General features: G+C 64.5%; 1 protein-coding gene across 2 annotated transcripts in view; it reads right to left on the minus strand.

The window, feature by feature from the left end:
* Positions 1-8,692: 8,692 nt before the first annotated feature.
* Positions 8,693-17,610, minus strand: part of ATF6 (activating transcription factor 6) — an 88,839-nt gene continuing 79,921 nt past the window's right edge. Inside the window, exon 16 of one of the 2 annotated variants that reach the window (XM_036273069.1) lies at positions 8,693-9,294. In XM_036273069.1, the coding sequence (XP_036128962.1) occupies positions 9,086-9,294 (209 nt within the window). In that variant the 3' untranslated portion in view covers positions 8,693-9,085. The remainder of the gene's footprint in view (positions 9,295-17,610) is intronic. The other variant, XM_036273068.1, reaches the window with a different exon arrangement.

The following is a 17,610-nucleotide window of genomic DNA, read 5'->3' on the forward strand; positions in this document are numbered from 1 at the left end:
TGACTCCCCCGTTCTCGTCTGGGACGAGGGGCCCTGCCCCCCGTGTGCACCTTCAGAGTGGTCGGGGACCTCGCAGGGACGCCCTGGGGAGTGGCCTCCTGCAGGACAGCTGGTCCCACCCACAGGTGCTCTCAGCCCCGACCCAGGCCCCCGGCTGGCCTGACCTCTCCCCCCTGGAAAACGTGGGCAGTGACTGTTGTCGGCTCCCAGTCCCGCCGTCCGGCTCTGAGGAAGCCCATCCACGTGTTCCTGAGTGGGGCCAGCCCTGGTCCCCCCAGGAAACCCAGCTGGAAATAGCCTCGGGCCAGACCTACGGGGGTGGGGGGGCAGCGTCCTGAAGCCCTCGACCTCAGTGTCCAAACCCAGCGGCTCCATTCTGACCATGGGGTGCATCTTGACCCTCTCAGAAAGCTCCAGTGGGGAGAACTGATTGCAGAATAGGGGGTTCTGTGCCTGAACCCCCTCCCCATCCTGGCCCTCCATGCCCCTCCCAGCGAAGGCAGGGCCTGCCCCCCTGCTGGGCCAGCTGAGCTCCGGGGCCACCCAGCCCTGGACTGTGGTCCCCCCGTCAGGAGGTCCTGACTGCACAGGGGTGACCTGTGCTCCAGGAACTCGGAGCTGTGGGTGTCGCCACTTTGTCTGCAAGGCTCTCCCTGGGGCTCAGTCCTGGGACACTGACCCTGAGGGAGCCAGGGGGACCCCGGAACCAGGGCTGGGTGGAGGAGGGGCGTCCTCTGTGAGCCCTGCAGAGCCTGTGATCACTGCCCTGCCCTTCGGAGGGGCAGCCGTGCTGGACAGCTGTCCGCCGGCCTGCGCGCACACTGGGGCCCCCCTGCTGCTCCAGGGGCACAGCTCCTCCTGCACCCCCTCCTTGGCCCACTCAGACCCCGCTCCCCTTTGCACTTCTCTCTGGTCTTCCTGTTTTCCCCACTTTTCCAGAGGCCTGGGAGCGAATCTTATTCCAGAGCCTGGCCCCCTCCCCCTTCCCTCTCCTTCCAAGAAAATGCCACTTCACAGAAAGTCCACTTTCACAGCCACGTTATTTCCAAGCACTTCCCCCGTTCTGACATCGCGGAGGAATGTCTGACATCACCTCGCACAGCCTTGCCGGCCCCCCCGCCCCCGCCCCCGCCCCGGCTCTGCTGTCAGGCTCTGAGGACTCACACACAGCTTTTCTCTCCCCGGGACCCCGCTGCACCCCCACCCCAGGACCCCCTCCTGTGCCCCCGCCCCTCACCCCAGGATCCCGCTGCACCCCCACTCCAGGACCCCGCTGCACCCCACCCCAGGACCCCCTCCTGTGCCCCCGCCCCTCACCCCAGGATCCCGCTGCACCCCCACCCCAGGACCCCGCTGCACCCCACCCCAGGACCCCACCCCCCTCCACCCCAGGACCCTGCTCCACCTCCACCCCAGGACCCCCTGATCTGCGCCCCCCCCCCAAGGACCCTGCTGCTCCATGAGCCTCAGAACACCAGCTGGGTCCTGGCCTCGGTTCCCAAGCTGCTGGGATCCCCTGGGGAGGTGCTGACAGCCTGTGGCCGTGTCCGGGTCCCACCCTAGACCAAGGGACTCAGAACTGGGGTGGGGGCCAGGCAGCAGTATTTTTAAAGACCCGCCCCCAGGTGACTCCAGGTGCAGCCGCCTCTGGGCACCACGGACACATTTCTGCCTGGAAGGGGGCAGAGCGCACAGCACCTGACCTGTCTCAGAGCCTGGTCCTCAGCCAGCCAGGAGCCCTGCTGGGCACCCTGGCCAAGGGCAGCGGGGGCCCGCTGGGGGCGACCGCCCTGCAAGGGCTGATGGGCCCAGGAGACCCACAGGGCAGAGGGTGCTGGCGCCCTGTGGACAGATGGCCCGGACAGTGGGGAGCCCACCCGCCAGTTCCCGCCTTGGACGCAGCCCAGCCCTGGGTGCCCACCTCTGACTCTGGCGCTCAGCTGAGTATGAGCCACCCTGGACGGCGGGAGGCCAGGGGGGACTTCAGAACGGAAGAGACGGGCAAACCGGCATCCCTAAAGCCCGGCCGGCGCCGGCAGCCAGCGTCTCTGGTGCCCTCTCTGCCAGGCCCTGTGGGTGCTTCTCACACTCGGTCAGATCCAGTCGCTGGGCCACCTCGAGCTGACTCCAGGGGAGAGCCCGCACTTCTGGTGAGTTCGGGGCGCTGCTGCCGCTACAGACCCGCTGGCCCAGGGCCTCCTCCCAGGCTCATCTCCGCTCGCCAGACGAAGTCAGAGGAATCGGCAACGGGAGCTATGGGGCCGCGGGGAGCTGAGGTTGCCGCATCCGCCTCCCAAGTCCCCACAGTCCTGCCCCAGCACCAGGCAGGGTGTCATGGGTGGGTGCCCGCGGGTGCGTGTCCGTGGGTGCGTGTCCGTGGGTGGGTACCCTGGATGGGTGCCCACGGGTGCGTGTCCGTGGGTGGGTGCCCGCGGGTGGGTGTCATGGCCACGAGGCTGCCCCATGCGCACCCCAGGGCAAGTGCCTGGAAAAACGTCTGTCAGTGGCTTTCCAAATGCTCAGTAGTTCAACTTAACCAAAAAACACCAATTTAGCCTATCGTGCCGAAGAGCCACATCCCAGGCACAGGGGCAAATCCCTCCTGGGGACGAAGCGCCGGATGAGACTGACAGGAACCGTCCCCGGGTGCACAGGTGTTCGCAGCTGAGGGTCTGGATGGGGGGCAGCGCTGCTCTGGGAGCAGAGCCAACCCCACTGCCTGGAGGAGTCTCCCTCCTGGGCCCCGCACTCCCGCCGGTGCCGGGCGTGGATCTCGGGGCGGCGGGAAGGGCCCGGGCGATGCCAGCTCAGGTGGCTGCAGGGTGACCCTTGGGGCAGGGAAGCCGGAGGCCAAGCGTGCCCACCTCCTCCTGCTCACACTGTTGAAGGCAAACCGGTGCCCATGGCCGCACACGGCAGAGGTGCTGGGACGCGTCTCCCTGGAGGCTGCCGGGCTACAGGTCACGAGCAGGAGAGGATTCCGGCATCTCCGGGAAACCAGACGGGGTGACGTGCGCCATTTGTGTCCCAGGACCGGCAGCCGGGTGCGTGGTCGAGCTCTGTGGCCGAGACAGACACGGCCCGAGAACGTCCCATCCAGAAATGCACCCTCTCTCAGGCTCAGAGTCCTTCCCGCCCGGAGTCCATCTCGACCGCCTGTGGGGACCCAGGCGACGGAAGCGGTATCCTCGAGTCCTTGAGGACAAGGGCGTGGTGCCGTGTGTCTGTCCAGCTTCCCACAGGTCCGGGGTAGGCGTGCAAAGTCGGCTCGATACTTAGCATCTGTGACAAAGGTGTGAATCCTGGGGCCCTGACCTGCAGCCCATGGTCTGTGCAGAAACACAGCCAAGAGCCCCCCTCCCCTGGGTTTATCCCGGTGACCCTGCAGGCCTGGACCGAGGCTCTGCTCTTCTTGTGAGCCGCTGGGTCAGCAGCCTGGGCCGGCTCACAAGGCCCTGCCCCCACGCTGGGCTGTGGCAGGGCCAAGTTCTTACACGACGGCCGGTTCTGAACATCAGGTGTAGTGTCTACTTTATTTTTTTAAACGTTTTTACTGATTTTTAGCAAGAGAGGGAGAGACAGAAACATCGATGTGAGAGAGAAACATCGATTGGCCGCCTCCTGCACGCCCCCTACTGGGGATCAAGTCCGCAACCCGGGCATGTGCCCCGACCTCTCAGTCCTGGGACGACGCTCACTCCACTGAGCCCATGGCCGGGCTGCAGCAGCTGTTTCAAAGGCCTGTCACTTCTGGGCTGAAGCATTTCAGTCTCAGGCCTGGACATCAGTAGCCACTCTCACCATCTCCCTGCCCAGCATCCATGGGCAGCGGACACCCTAGGAGGGTGGACTGTCACACTGGGCTCTGGGACTGGGGCAGCGGCCTGTCTCCCCCAACGGGTGACGCATCCGAGACGCAGGTGGGGGTCCAGGAGACCCGCAGCGGCCCCGGTGCTTCCCACAAGCACACTCTCGAGCCGAGCCGTCGGGAAACCCGCCAGCACCGGGCCTGGGCTGGGCTGCTGCCGTCGCCCCGTGCCATCTCGACCCGGGCCCCCGGGACGCCTCCACGTGGCGCCCGCTCTCCCCGGCTCTGAAGGCTGGTGGCAACGTGGTCCAGGGAAGACGGCTCTGAGGGATGACTTGCTGACAAACCGCAGCCCTGGCACGTGCCCGTGTCTCCAACTGCCATGAGGCTGCTGCAGGTCGAAGGAGCAGTGCTGGGCAGTGCAGGGCAGTGCCCGCAGAGGTGCTCCGTGGCCTTGGCTGCCAACGTGAAGTGACCCGGGGAAAGGCGCCCTTGGGCACATGTGAGATCTCACCAGATGCTTGGGCTCGATGAGGGAGACGCACAGCGACCGGAGTGGCCTCCGTGTCTGCAACAGAGGCCGGGACACGCCACGGACGGTGAGCTTGTCACTGTGGGCACCTTCGAGACCCCACGCTGGCAGTGGGAAGCCCCATGGGGCAAGGCCACGAGACCTGGTGGCTAGGACGGGGCGGGGTGCCCCAGCTCCCTCTTTGGTAGCTTTGCTGACTCCGGAGCAGGGACCACTGTCCTCACACCTCCCTCTCTGGTGACACCACCCCGAGCCCGGGTCCCAACACTTCGCTCCCCAAACGATGGTCTCGAAGTATTTGCTGGAAATTTGGGACAATGGCGAGGACGGGTTCCCCTCCACCAGGACCAGGCTGTGGCGGGGGCCCCCCTCTCCTTCCTGCTGCTCAGCCCCCACTTCAATGTCCGCGCTTTCTCTGCAGGAGGGCGCCTGGGGTCTGGCTTTCCAGAGCCACAACTTTGCCTCTGAGAAGCCGGAGTGGTAATGGCGTGTGTTCCTGCCGGGCCCGCCTGGTCCTGCCACTGGCCACGCGACCATCTGGAGAGCGGCCCCGGGCTGAGCTGCTGGCTGATGATCCTACAGTGCGTGGCGCACCCGGCGTGGAGATGCTGCATTGGCCCCGCCCCTCCGCACTGCCCGTCATCCTGGGAAGGGGTCCGAGCTGACCCATTTCTGTAACAGGGTCAAGGATGAGATGTTTAGACAATTTACTTTCCGTGACGAGATGCAGCTGAACGGTCTGGACACGACGACAGAACCTGACTTCGCGGGGCGGGGAGAATTCAGCGGCTTCGCCGACCGTCCCAGGGTCTCAGGCTCCGCCTCATCATGGCCCCCAACGCTGAGGACACACTTCCTCTCACGCAGAGCAAAGCTCGGTGCGTTTAAAGATTCTTCATTTGAATTTTAGACAAAGAACAAGTGTCGCGTGGTTGAGACTCTTGGAAGAGTGCGTGGCAGTCTATGAACTGCTACGAACCAGCCCCTCACTGTCACGGCCAACGTACGCCCAGCCTGAGGAAGGAGACCCTGAGGAAATGGCACCCCTACCCCACCCCCAGGTTCACCGGGCTCCACAGCGGAAGTCCTGGGGCTCAGCCCCACCGCCAGCGCGTAAACAGGCTGCAGGGTCTCCCAGGCCCGTGGGGCGTCGGGTCCTCATCTGCAGCGCCACCCCCACCCCGCCCCGGTGACCGACGGAAGCCAGGGCTCGGTGAGCTGGTGCCGGCAGCTGCTGACCCTCTGGGACCGTCCGGTGGGGACATGCCAGCCTCCTGCTCATGTGACTCATGGCCACACTCCCCGGGACAAGCATCGGAGCAGCGGGTGCTGACCTTGGCCAGTGATGAGCTGGGACCTTCAACATGCTGACTCATGCTCGGGTCAGGACCCCGGCGTGGAGTGGGGCGCCCGTGCCCAGCAGGGACGTTTCCGTGACCTCTGGCCACTGCGCAGAAACACAGACGGGGGAACAAAGTGCTGGGAGTCGTCGCGCCAGAACAAACTGGTGTGACACGCAGTCACTGAGATGTGGGTTCGCAGAACTGACACCCCTTCTCGAGCAGGAGGAGCCGCTAGTCCCGCCTGGACTTCAGATTCTGTGTCCCAGAAAATTAACAACCAGCCACGACCCTCAGGGGAAGGGGCACAGGAGGTGCCTCATCCCAAACTTTATTAGGGGCAGGAATGAAAATTTCTTACATTCTGTGTTTTTTGCTTTTAGGCCTTATTGTCTTTAAGGTAAAAGTTACACTCAGTGTTCATATCAGCAGCAAAGATCCCTAATTTCTGCGATTAAAACGACAGGACTGACAGAGCCGTGTGGTCAGGAGCGAGGGTGTGACCCATGTACCCAGAGGCCCACTCGTGAAGCAGCCGCAAAAGAGCCGCCTGAAGGCCAGGTCCCCCGACAGGCTGTGGGGGGAGGGGTCCCCGAGGTCGCGCCCTTCGTGCTCCCCTCAGAGGTGCTGGAAGCAGGTCGCCGGGGAACGTCCCACGTGCCAGGAGTCGAATGCAGTGCCGAGCTCGTCCCTGACACACCTGCTGTCCGGGTTCCCCGCCTGAGCCCGGTCAGAGGCGGTGGCAGGACAGCCGAGGGCGCTGCTCCCCTGGCCGACGCCACGGCAGCCCGGCCGGGAGCGTGATCAGGACGGTGTCTTCACACAGGGTCGAAAATCCCGAGTTCTCCGTCTGCTTCTGAGTAACACGTACTCAGGACACCAAGCCTGAGCCGCTGCTCAGAAACACGGCCACGGCCACGAGCAGGGAAAGGCAGGGACGTGCTCCAGGCTGGAGCCTGTGCTCATGAGCAAGACCAGAGGCCCTGGGCTGCGTGGCTGCATGGTTAGAGCGCCCACTCGTGCACGGAAGGGTCACGGGTTCGACCCTCGGACCCAGTCAGAGGCACATGTGGTCAGAGTGTGGGCAGGAGGCAGCCCATTGATGTGTCTCTCTCCCCCTCCTTTCCTCCCTCCCACTCTCTCTAAAAACATCCATGGAAAAAACATCTTCAAGCGAGGAGGAACAGAACGAGATCAGAAGATGCCCTGGGTGTGCACGCGCAGGGGGATGCTGTGCTGGAGGACACTGACCCGCCGATGGCCTGGTGGACATTCATGAGCTGGCCAGCTCCTGACCAAGAACCTGACTCAGCAGAGCACCCACCTCCAAGCCCGGAGCCTCGGGACCTCTGTGTCCCCCGCAGCCCTCCCACCCGACCCGACAGCGCGGGTGCCCACGCCCAGCAGGCTGCCCCTCCCGGAGCACAGTGCAGCTCTCGCACGCCTGTAAACCCCCTGAAGAATGTAATAAATTAAAGCATTATATACACACACATCCCCGAACTCCGGCTGCAACATCCAAAGGCAGTTTCACAGACATCAAGCCGAACACCAGATCTCACGCCTCACCCAGCTCTGCAGGTCCCCCCAGGGCCCAGGCTGTGAGGGGGACAGAACCATGGTGAGAACCACGGTGACACCCTGGGGCCCAGGCTGCGAGGGACACAGAACCACGGTGAGAACCACGGTGACAGCATGAACAGCACGTTCTCTGCTCGTCAGCTGCCTGTCACTCATTCCTGAGGCTCTGCACTGAGGAGAGCGTGCCCCAACTCAGGAAGAAGAGGGACCCCCAGCCTACTCTGACGTCTCCACACAGGGATGGGGGGTTCAGCCTTATCCCACCTGCTCCCGGTCCTGACGCCTCCCCCTGGCTGAGGACATGAGTGAGTCCTCATGTGACAAGAGGTCCATGAGCACAGGGCACTCTGGGACCGAACTGGTCTCATTAAAGCCGCGTGGAGGAGAAGGGGGAGGGGGTGGGGAAGGAGCAGGAGGAGGAGGAAGGGGGGAGGTGTCCCCATGGTTCAGTGCAGGAGGGACCCTGGGACCACTCACACTGGTTCTGCACCGAGGCCCCTGCCTGGGAGCCCTGGTCTGGCCGACCCACAGCACGGGGCAGGGGCAGGGGCAGGGGCAGGGCCAAGCGCAGGCGCCCACGAGGTCAGAGGCCGCAGGGAGAACAGGCCTGTCAGAACATCACCCAGGATGCCAGGTCGGGGGCGCTGCGCAGACCCCAAGGGTCCGCCCTGGCAATGGCGGCTGGTGCACAGGTGCCCCAGGCCAGCCTCCCCAGCCACCAAGCAACAGAGCCCCGGCCCTCACAAGGCTGGACTGAGCCCTCGGGAGCGCTCACAGCTTGGGCAGGGACGCCTCCAGCACGGTGCTGCTCCCCCAGGCAGAGCCCGCTGGTGGCTTGTGTCCCCCTCTCACAGGGGCACCGGCAGGGCGAGGGAAGGGCGGACGGGGGAGGGAGAGGCAGTGCCCGTGGACAGGAGTCCGTGGAGGGAGGCAGGCAGGCTCACCTCAGACACGGGGCAGGTGGTGGCACAAGGCAGCAGCTTCAGCTTGTTCCTGCCCTCAATCGGGGACAGAACCAGAGCGAGCTGCCTCCGCTGGGGAACGGCGTCGCTGCCGTGCTGTGGGAGCCTCCGGTCTGCGGAGTCTGGGGATGAAACGCCCTCCCGCCCAAGCGGAGAGCTCCCGTCCGCTCTGCCTGCAGCCGCCTGCGTGCCCTCCGCTGGCTGCGGGGTCGCCGTGGAGCAGGGGCAGGTCGAGGCCCTGGGGCCTGCACTGGGCCAGCAGAGAGAAGGCCCCGCACGGACGCCGGTGCTCGGTGGCCCTGCAGCCACAGTCGGCAACGACACCGAAGGTCCAGGGTCTGAGGGAGGGTGCTGCTGGCCCCCCCACTCACTGACCCGTCCCTCCCCCTCGCCAGCCTGCTGCCACCAGACACAGGTGCGGCCATGCGGGCTCCCCTCTCCCGACGCCCCGTGCTGCTCCCGCTCTCCGGGGAGCGTCTGCTGTTCTGGTTGAAACGTGTTCCCAGCACACGGTGGGTTCCCACTGAGGCGGCGAGAAGGCTGGGCCGTGGACCTCCGCACACTCGCTGTGCACGGGCGTCGGAGTGGAAGGGCAGAGGGCAGGAGACAGAACAGGACACACACAGGAAAGCGCTCAGAGGAGAGGAGCATCTACTTGAGCCACACGGCGGGGAGCGTGCCCAGGAGGTGCCGCCCGGAGTCTGCACCTGGGCTTTCCCAGGGGACGGGCCACGGAGCGGGGCAGCTCCTCTCCTCTCCGTCCCCGACTCATCCATGAGGCAGCTCCTGAATGCCCCCAGGAAGACGGGAGCCCCCCCACCCAGCCTGCAGGGTCCAGTCCGGTGTCCACGCAGCCTGGGTGCTACTGCAGGGACTCCGGGATGGTGCTGACCACGCGGGCTGCCTCTGTGGCCGTGGGCGGGGAGCCGAAGAAGGCGCCAGTCTGGTTCCTCTGCTGGTCTCGAAGGTACGGCGGCACCGCCGAGCTCTTGACGTGCAGGGTCCTGGTGTCCATCACCTGGCAGTCGATCTGCATCATCACCTCGTAGTCCTGCCCGTTGATCACGTTCTCTGCAGAGAGGAAAGCAGGACAAAGGTCAACAGAACATCTTGTCCACCACAGCCCGGACCCCAGAGAGACATGGACGGGCCTGCGGTGTCCAGGTCCAGGGGCTGGGCGGGTCGAGGGCTGCTGTCCACGCTCCCAGCCTGCACGGCCCAGGAGGGGCCCACACGCAACGTCTGCACGGCCCAGGAGGAGCTGCCCACACGCAATGTCTGGCAAGCTTCCCTGAGCGCAGCTCAGACTGATCTCGGGGGTGCGCAGGGGGACCCCACGGAGGGAGAGTCCTGTGAGTGCGAGGAGACCTGGGCCACACCAGCGGCTCCTGCTCGTCAGCGCAAGCCGACTTCACAAGGACCCGGTCACGGGTGCAGGGGCTGCTCGAGTCAAGTGCCTGGAGATGACACCTCACGCTCACGCTCCTTCCCAGAGGCCTTCCCACTCCCTTCCGTGTGCAGGGACCAGGTCAGACCAGAGCCCTGTCCCAGGACGGGAAGAAGGGGCTGGCAGGCGGGATGCAGGCTGTCTGCGAGGGAGCAGGAAAGCCACAGGCAGCCGTCCGCGCGCAGGGCTGTGCTCCAGAGCCGAGGCACGACCTGCACCCACCCAGGGCCGCTGCTCCCTCCTTCCCGTGATTCTGGAGCGCTGTCCCAGGTGTGGTCAGCGAGACCCAGGCAGGGACCGATGAGAGGACTATAAACAGACCCATCGAGCCCAGCAGGACATCTGCAGTGACGCAGCGAGGAGATGTGTCCACGTGGCTTCTCGGTTTGCACGTCCGTCGGCGAGCCCCGAGCTGGGGGGGCGGTGAGGGGCCACGCCTTGTCCCAGCTGCCTTTTCCAGGAGATGGCCCAGGGCCAACCAGGTCCCAGAAACTGGACACTTGGCCTCCCCGTCACCTCGCTTCAGCCCGCTGCCCAAGGCTGCGAACCAGGAGGGAGAGGCAGAGCTTCAGACGCTTGGGGAGCCCAGCGCGGGCTCGTCCCTGAGGCAGGATGACCAGCAGGAGGGAGGCAGAGCTTCAGACGCGCTTGGGGAGCCCAGCGCGGGCTCGTCCCTGAGGCAGGATGACCACAGGTCCTCGGGGAAGCCTCGGGGAGGACCTCAGTGTCCACGCCCCCCGATACGGCGGGCCACCTGTGGAGGCCCCATCGTCTCAGGGGTCCACACGCCCCGTGCTAGAGGGATCAGGTCTGATGACCCATCAGCGTCGTCTTCGGCAGATGTTCTACTTCGAAGCCGAGAGAGACGTCATTCCTCCACTTCCTCCGGCTGGTGACCTGGTCCATTTCACCACGTCCCCACCGGCGACGGTCTCTCCTCCCGCGTCAGAGCTGCCTCCCTTCCCCCGGCCCTGCCGGTCTGTCCAGTGGGGCCCTCACCGTGCAGCCTCAACTCCAAGCCCGAGTCCCGCGCCCAACGGCGAGCAGACCTTCGTCCTCTCAGGGAATCAGTCCCTCCTGTGGGTGAGCTCAGTCCCCCTGGGGAGGAGCAGCTGGAGGCAGCCCAGCCCCTGCGCAGGGCAAGGGTTTCCCAAGAGCAGCGACTGGCTCGGGTTTCCAGGAGCAGCACTGTCTCCTCCCTTTGGGACCACGCCCCCTTTTAAGGAAAGTGAAAGCCGCATGCACGTGTGCACAAATGTGTACGTGTGTGTACACGTGTGTGCATGCATGTGTGTGCCTGTGTACGTGTGTGTGTGCACACACACCAGGGCACAGGGACCTCGTGACGGAAAGCACACGGTAGGGGCATGTCACACACGTTACTGACGTTTCCAGACCAACTCGAAACCCAGCTGACAGGCTCACAGCAAGACTGCGCCTCCCTCCAGGCTGCCACCTGCACACGTCATCCCGGCTGTGTGCCTGCCGGTTCGAACGGGTGACCAGAGGTCTCGTACCCTGAATGTGGAGAGAGAGGGAGCCCTGGGCTGAGCTGGCGCCTTGAGGAGAACTACGCTGCGGCAGGCGAGGCCCTCGGTCTGCGGCCGCGGCAGGAGACGTGCGAGGCCCAGCTCTGAGACCGGCTGTTCCCCCTCCTTTCTGGAGGCAGCTCGTCCGGCTCAGGAGATCATCGGGGTTACAGAAAGACAGAGGAAGTGTCCACCTGGACATGCGAGACACGTCAGGGTCTGCCGGACCCAGCAGCAGGGGTCCCGAGTCACCTTGAAAACAGGTGAAGGGCAGCAGCAGCAAGTCTGGCCCACTCTGCAGGGCCTAACGGAGCGCGTGGCGTTTCGGCACCGCCCCAGCAGGCGGGGCGTCGCACACCCCCATTCACAGGGAGGCTCTAGGAGGCAGGGGGAGCCCCTTCAGCCTCCCTCTGAGGCTTGGGCCACGGGTGACGGTGCCCACCGCCTGCAGGACACCTCCGGGTGCCGCCCTGGTCCGCCCCGTGGGGCGAGCAGAGAGCAGGCCCTGACCAGGACACAAGGGCAGGCCCCGCGGGCATCAGGCCCCTCTCCAGAGAAAGCGAACGTGGGCGTGTGGGGGAGGCGAGGCTGCGACACTGGTGGGTGCCCGGTCGCGGACGACGGAGGCAAAGGGAAGAGGGCGGAGGGAAGAGCTGGGCCGACACAGCCCCTTCTGCGGAGAACCCGGGCCTCTGGAGGCAGCAGAGCGAGACGCACACCAAGTCAGGGCAGGTGCAGAGTGAGCGCGTCCTGCTCCGCCTCCACCAGGCCGACGGGAGGAAGACGCAGGCTTCACACACACGGCACACGGCACACGGCACACGGCACACGGCACACGGCACACGGCTCTGAGAGCACAGAGGGTACGACCCGGACAGACACGGGGGACGGGGCGTCGACGGCCATGATGCGGTGACGGGATCCGGCGCTGAGATGACACCCTGACCCGGAGCCCGGATCACACACACACACACACACACACACAGCTTTACAGGAAGCTTCCTTGCGAGGGACGAGCCTTCACCATGCCTCACAAGGGAGCTAGGGGACAAGCAGCTTCCATGCGGAATCAGACGCCGACCTCGACTGGGACTGCCTGCCTGTGAGCGGGGCCGGTGGCTCCGTGCCCCAGTCCCGCAGGGTGTGCGTGCGCAGCTCACAGACTTACCATCAGGACAGACCACAGAAGCGTAGGAAGGGGACAAGGCGCCGGAAGAACAGGCAGGTGTGAAGGGGCAGGGGCGTGGCCGATGCCCCTGCAGGTGGCCCTCGCTGCCCATCTCATCCTGGCTCCGACCCCCCGGGTCGCAGGCTCCCTCTGCTGGAAAGAGCCCCTCCGGCTCTGCGGGGGCCCAGGAGATCCTCTCCCCAGTTCAACTCCATGAGCCCATTTCCGGCCCCACCACTAGACCCTCCTGTGAGGACTCTGCACGGTCTCTCTCCTCCACTTCACCGAGCACCGCTGGGCGTGCACAGGGCCCCTCCTCGGCCGGGAAGCGTGCGTGTGAGCACGTGATCATGCTGCTCGTGGCACGGAACCTTTGGAGACACCGGGAGCTCCTACCGACCAAGTCTGCCCTCCACCAGGAGAAACTAGAGTGTCCTTGGTGGGAGAGATGTGGGCTAGGGTGCCTGAAGGCAGCAGGGGGGTCACACGTGAGCTGTTAGACAAACCAGAACGTGTCCAGTGTGGCGTGGGGGCAGTGGGGACGCAGGAAAGCGCGAGCGTGTCCAGTGAGATCTATCGTGGCCACACAAGAGTGTGGGCCCAGAAGAGTGTCTAGAATCCACCGATCCCAGAGTCTGGCTGGGTCTGGGGCCCAAGTCCGGAGAAGGCTTTCAACCACTGAACCACCGGCACCGAGGGCCAGAAACTGTTTCATGGTGTCGTCGTCTGAAATTCAGGACCCACGAAACTGAAGCACTTCTGACAAGCTCCAGAACCACCGCCCTGCGGGCAGATCACGGCCCCAAGTGCCGAGGCTGCGGCAACGGGGGCTCTTCACCGCACACAGTCGAGGTGTGGGACCCACACCTTCGCTCGCACAGAAGGGCTCTCCCCCCAGCCGCTGTGGCTCGGTGGGCGGGAGTCATCCTGGGCGCTGAGAGGCCCGGTTTGATTCCGGGTCAGGGCACACGCCCGGGTTGTGGGCTCCATCCCCAGTGGGGGGCGTGCAGGGGACGGCCGATCGATGTCTCTCTCTCATCGACGTGTCCCTCTCTCTCCCTTCCTCTCTCTAAGGAAAAAGAGAGGCTTTCTCTGTAGCGTCTCTGCCATTGTGTTGAGTGGGGTCAGCTTCTAAAAGGAATCACTGAGCCAGAATTTCAGTCCACGGAGGGTCCTTAGAAGGTTCCTATCAGAAAGCCTAGCTCACTTCTTATTTAAAAACGGAATCTTCGATGTTTCTGCATGGTCGTCACACAGCACCAGGCGTGCTCAGAAAAACTTACTCAGATGCTAGAAACAAAGGCCCACCTGTCAGAATGACGAGATGGGACCAGTGCTGCAATTTTGATTTTTTTTTTTAATTAGAAAAATTTTTTTCTTCATTGATTTTAGAGAGAGAGGAAGAGACAGGGAGAAAGAGACAGAAACATCGAGGACAGAGAACATCGACTGGCAGCCTCCTGCACACCCCCCACTGGGGATCAGGCCACAACCTGGGCCTGTGCCCTGACCGGGAATCAAACTGGCGACCTCTGGGTGCTCACCACGGAGCCGCACCGGCCGGGCTGCACAGCACTTTGAATCGGAGGCAGAGCCTCTCCCAAAGCCACTCAGGAGGAGAGGCCATGGAGGCAGCAGAGGTCATGGGAGCTCCTGAGGCTCTGTGGACACTCAGCTCCTGACGCTGCCTCCGTCCTGGGGCACCCTGGCGGCGTGTCTGAGCTCTGTGAGTGTGGCCGAGCCTGGGTGGCGACGGCCCTGCCGGGTGCTGAGCTCTGCAGCGCCGGGGGCGTCCCGGGCCCTGGGAAGCAGCCCAGCGAGAGGCACAGCTCCAGCCCTGAGGCGCCTGGGAAGCCGCCTGTCTGACCTTCCACCTCACCGTCCTCCCCCTCGCAAGTGCCCGCTGCGCGCCGGGCCTGCTGCTGTCCGGCTGAGCTGAGCGTGGACAGACAGACTGTAGTGTTCCTCCCCAGTGGGCAGGAGGAGCCCCGTGGGCCTGGGGCTGAGTGGGGGATGCACAGACGCAGGGCAGGGTCGGCCAGCAGGCAGTGGGAGGAGCCGCCTGGCGTCGGGAAGGGGTCTGGGGAGGGTGGAGCAGGAGGTGACCGCTGGCCATGCAGGTAGGGGGGGGCCCTCTGGACTCAGTGTCAGGGCAGCAGACACAGGACGGGCCCCGGGGACCAGCACCCTGGGGTCCAACTGGACCTGCATGGCCTCGTGTCTTGTGCGTGGGTCACAACAACAGCCGTTGTCCTGAGGGGGCAGGGCTGGCACATGAGAGACGCTGTCACGGCGCTGTCATCGGTGTGACCAGACCCAGCAGGCAGACAGGGACAGGATCCAGAGAAGCTGCTGGAAACAGTGTGGACGGGTGTTTATCTCGAGGACGCTGTCCAGAGCCTGTGACTCGGTGGAAAGGAGACAGGTGGCGGCAGCGGGAACACTGGGAAGCACGCAGACTCGGCTGCTTCCTCTCCTTCCCGAGAGGAGCTCTCCCGCCAGCATCTCACCCGGTGTCTCCTCCGTGAGACTCCTGCCCCCACCCCAGGTGGAGCCACTGCTGTGCCCAAGGTCACTCTGTCAACATCTCTGGGACCTGGGTGACGGTTCGCGCCTGACGAAATGCAGGCCGTACACATTCCTGGGGAACCTGCCTCTGCTGGGGTTCCCAGAAAGCGAGACTTGGAAACAAGAAGGCTGTGCCCGAGCCCCTCCGAGCAGCTGCGGCCACTGTTTACTCTATTAGCTCACCCGGCCAGGGCCGCCAGCAGGGACCCGCCTGCAGCTGTGCGCACAGCCCGGCGTGAAGTGTGCTCGCTGCCCAGTCCCGCGCTGCCGGCCGCAGCACAGCGCTGCCCACCAGCGAGCACCACGGCGCTTCCAGGCGGGGTCCGCGCGAGGCCGAGTCAGCTGCACAGACAGGGACTTGGCAGCCGCCCTGTGGGCCCTGTGGGGTGCAGGGAGGTGCGCGACCCGCCCCATCAAGGCACCTGCACCTGGGAGGGAGCTGCCTGAACGGGTGCCATTCTCCCTGGGCGACGGCTGAGTGCGGTGTGGCGGGAGGCAGCAGGTGCCTTCCCAGCCAGGGGAGCTGACAGCTAAGTGCCCGGCAGGGCCTGGCCTGGCCTGGGCTGGGCAGTCCTCAGGGAGCCTGAGTCGGGCATGAAGTCAGCGGGCAGAAGGCAGGGCTCCGTGAGGCGTTGCTGAGAGGGGGACACAGGGAAGGGGGGCTGTCTGCTGCGGTACCACAGACACAGGGACAGCGACAGCGGGGTGGGGTGGCCTCTTGGCAGTGATCGTGCAGGAAGGAGTCTCCTCTGAGGCTGAGACAGACACCCCACGCTACACAGAGCTGATCACGGTAACTGTGGGACCCCACGGTCCTTCACCACGACACCTGTGCTCCCAGGGAGTGCTCCTCAGGACACGGCTCCACGGCCAAGGCAGTGCCACGGGCGGAAGGAACCGCAGGCCGCGCTGACCGTCGGGGAAGCCGCGTGGGTCTGGTGGGACACTTCCATCGCTGGGGGACTGTGACCTGCTTAAGAGAACACCGTCCAGCCCTGGCCAGGCGGCTCAGTGGTTGAGTGTGGTCCCATGCACCAAAAGGTCACCAGTTCAATTCCCAGTCAGGGCCCATGCCCGGGTTACGGGCTCAATCCCCAGTAAGGGGCGTGTAGGAGGCAGCCCATTGATGTTTCTCTTTAAAAAAAAAAAAAAGAGACAGAACACCATCCGACCTTTTGTATATGCCAGGGCGCCATCAGTCACCTGAGAGAAGGTTTCTCACTGGGCCTCTGTCCGAGGCAGGGCGTCCATGCTGCCCACAGGCTCCCTTCCTTCCTCAGTCCCCCCGCCATGACCGTAAGGTCCTGTGGGACGGTGCAGGTGGGGACCAGGGCTCCTCTGCTCATGATGCAGGAGCAGAGAAGAGAATGGGGGGCAGACTGAGACATAAGACGGCCGGGCACGGCTTCCAGAAAGACAGGAGCGAGCCGTCGGGCGAGGATAGGCAGGGGCCCGAGTCCTGGAGGGGAGGGGTTGGGGGCGAAGCAAAGGCAGACACACTCCGTGGGCTGCAGAGGCCAAAGCGCACGCAGAGACGCTACGACAGGCGTCACCCGTGAGTTCTGAGTGACTCGCTGAGGCCTGTTGAGCAAATGAATTATTAAAGTCCCTTCACAACTCCTCGTTTGTTATTTAGGACTGAAGTTTATAGTATGATTTAAGAGGAAGAAAATATTCTTTGTATGTTGAACGTGTTTAAATAAAAGTCATCTTTACTTTGGCTAAAGTTTTCCATTACTACAATTAAGTGACGGCCAGGAAAAATGAAGTAACACACAGGAAGTGCTATTGTGTCTCGCACTGAAAGCAGCTCCTGATAAAGCTGGGCTGCGACAGCGGATGCTCAAGCAGGAAGCTGTTCAACGCTGCGCACACGCGACCCCGGGCGGGCGCTCACACGGCGCTCCTCGCTGCAGCGCTCACCTGCCGCACAGGGAGGTGCGTGTCCACAGCCCACCCAAGAACGCCATGGCTCCAGGAGGCCCAGCTCAGAGCCCGCTCCTGGGTGCGACAGGCTGCGCCCCGGGGTTCACGCTCGGCTCCCTTCCGACGGAGAGCGGCTGTGACCCAGGGACGGAGAGCGACTGAGAGGAGGGGACCAGGACGGCCTCACCTCGGGCACTCTGTTTCACTCATTGTAGGAGCCAGATGCCGGGGCTCACGTGGCAGGATGGAGGGAACATGCAGCTCTAGGTCCAGTGCTCACGAGGCACCGGGCCCGACAGCCAAGGTGAGCTGGGCGTCCTCTGGGCAGAGCCTCCAGCTGAACCACGGCCTCCTGTTTGAGCCGCAGGCCGGCTCTGCCTGGGCCTTTCTCCCGCCCTGCCGCGGCCCCTCCCAACCCTCCGACGTGCGGTGTGCACAGTAACCGCTCTGTGACAGCACACTCCTCCACGATGTTCCTGGGCACGACCGACGTGCGACTGCCCAGGAAGGCGAGACGTCGCCAGGTCGCACTGGTGAGAAGACTGTTTGGAAGCCCGGCGCTGACGAGCAGAGCCCCGGGACCGAGTGGGGCGGCCCCTCCGCGGATGGACTGCGAAGCCGTGAAATAACACTGTTTTCGGGAGCGTGACCGAGGACATAAACACAGCGAAAGGTGAGCGTGGGCGAGGACTCGCCGCAGGGCACCGCCACCATGCCCGCTTCTCCACCACGGGAAGGCGACAGGCTGA

This window comes from Molossus molossus, unplaced genomic scaffold, assembly GCF_014108415.1.
Source record: "Molossus molossus isolate mMolMol1 unplaced genomic scaffold, mMolMol1.p scaffold_m16_p_20, whole genome shotgun sequence".
NCBI classification, from domain to species: Eukaryota; Metazoa; Chordata; class Mammalia; order Chiroptera; family Molossidae; genus Molossus; species Molossus molossus.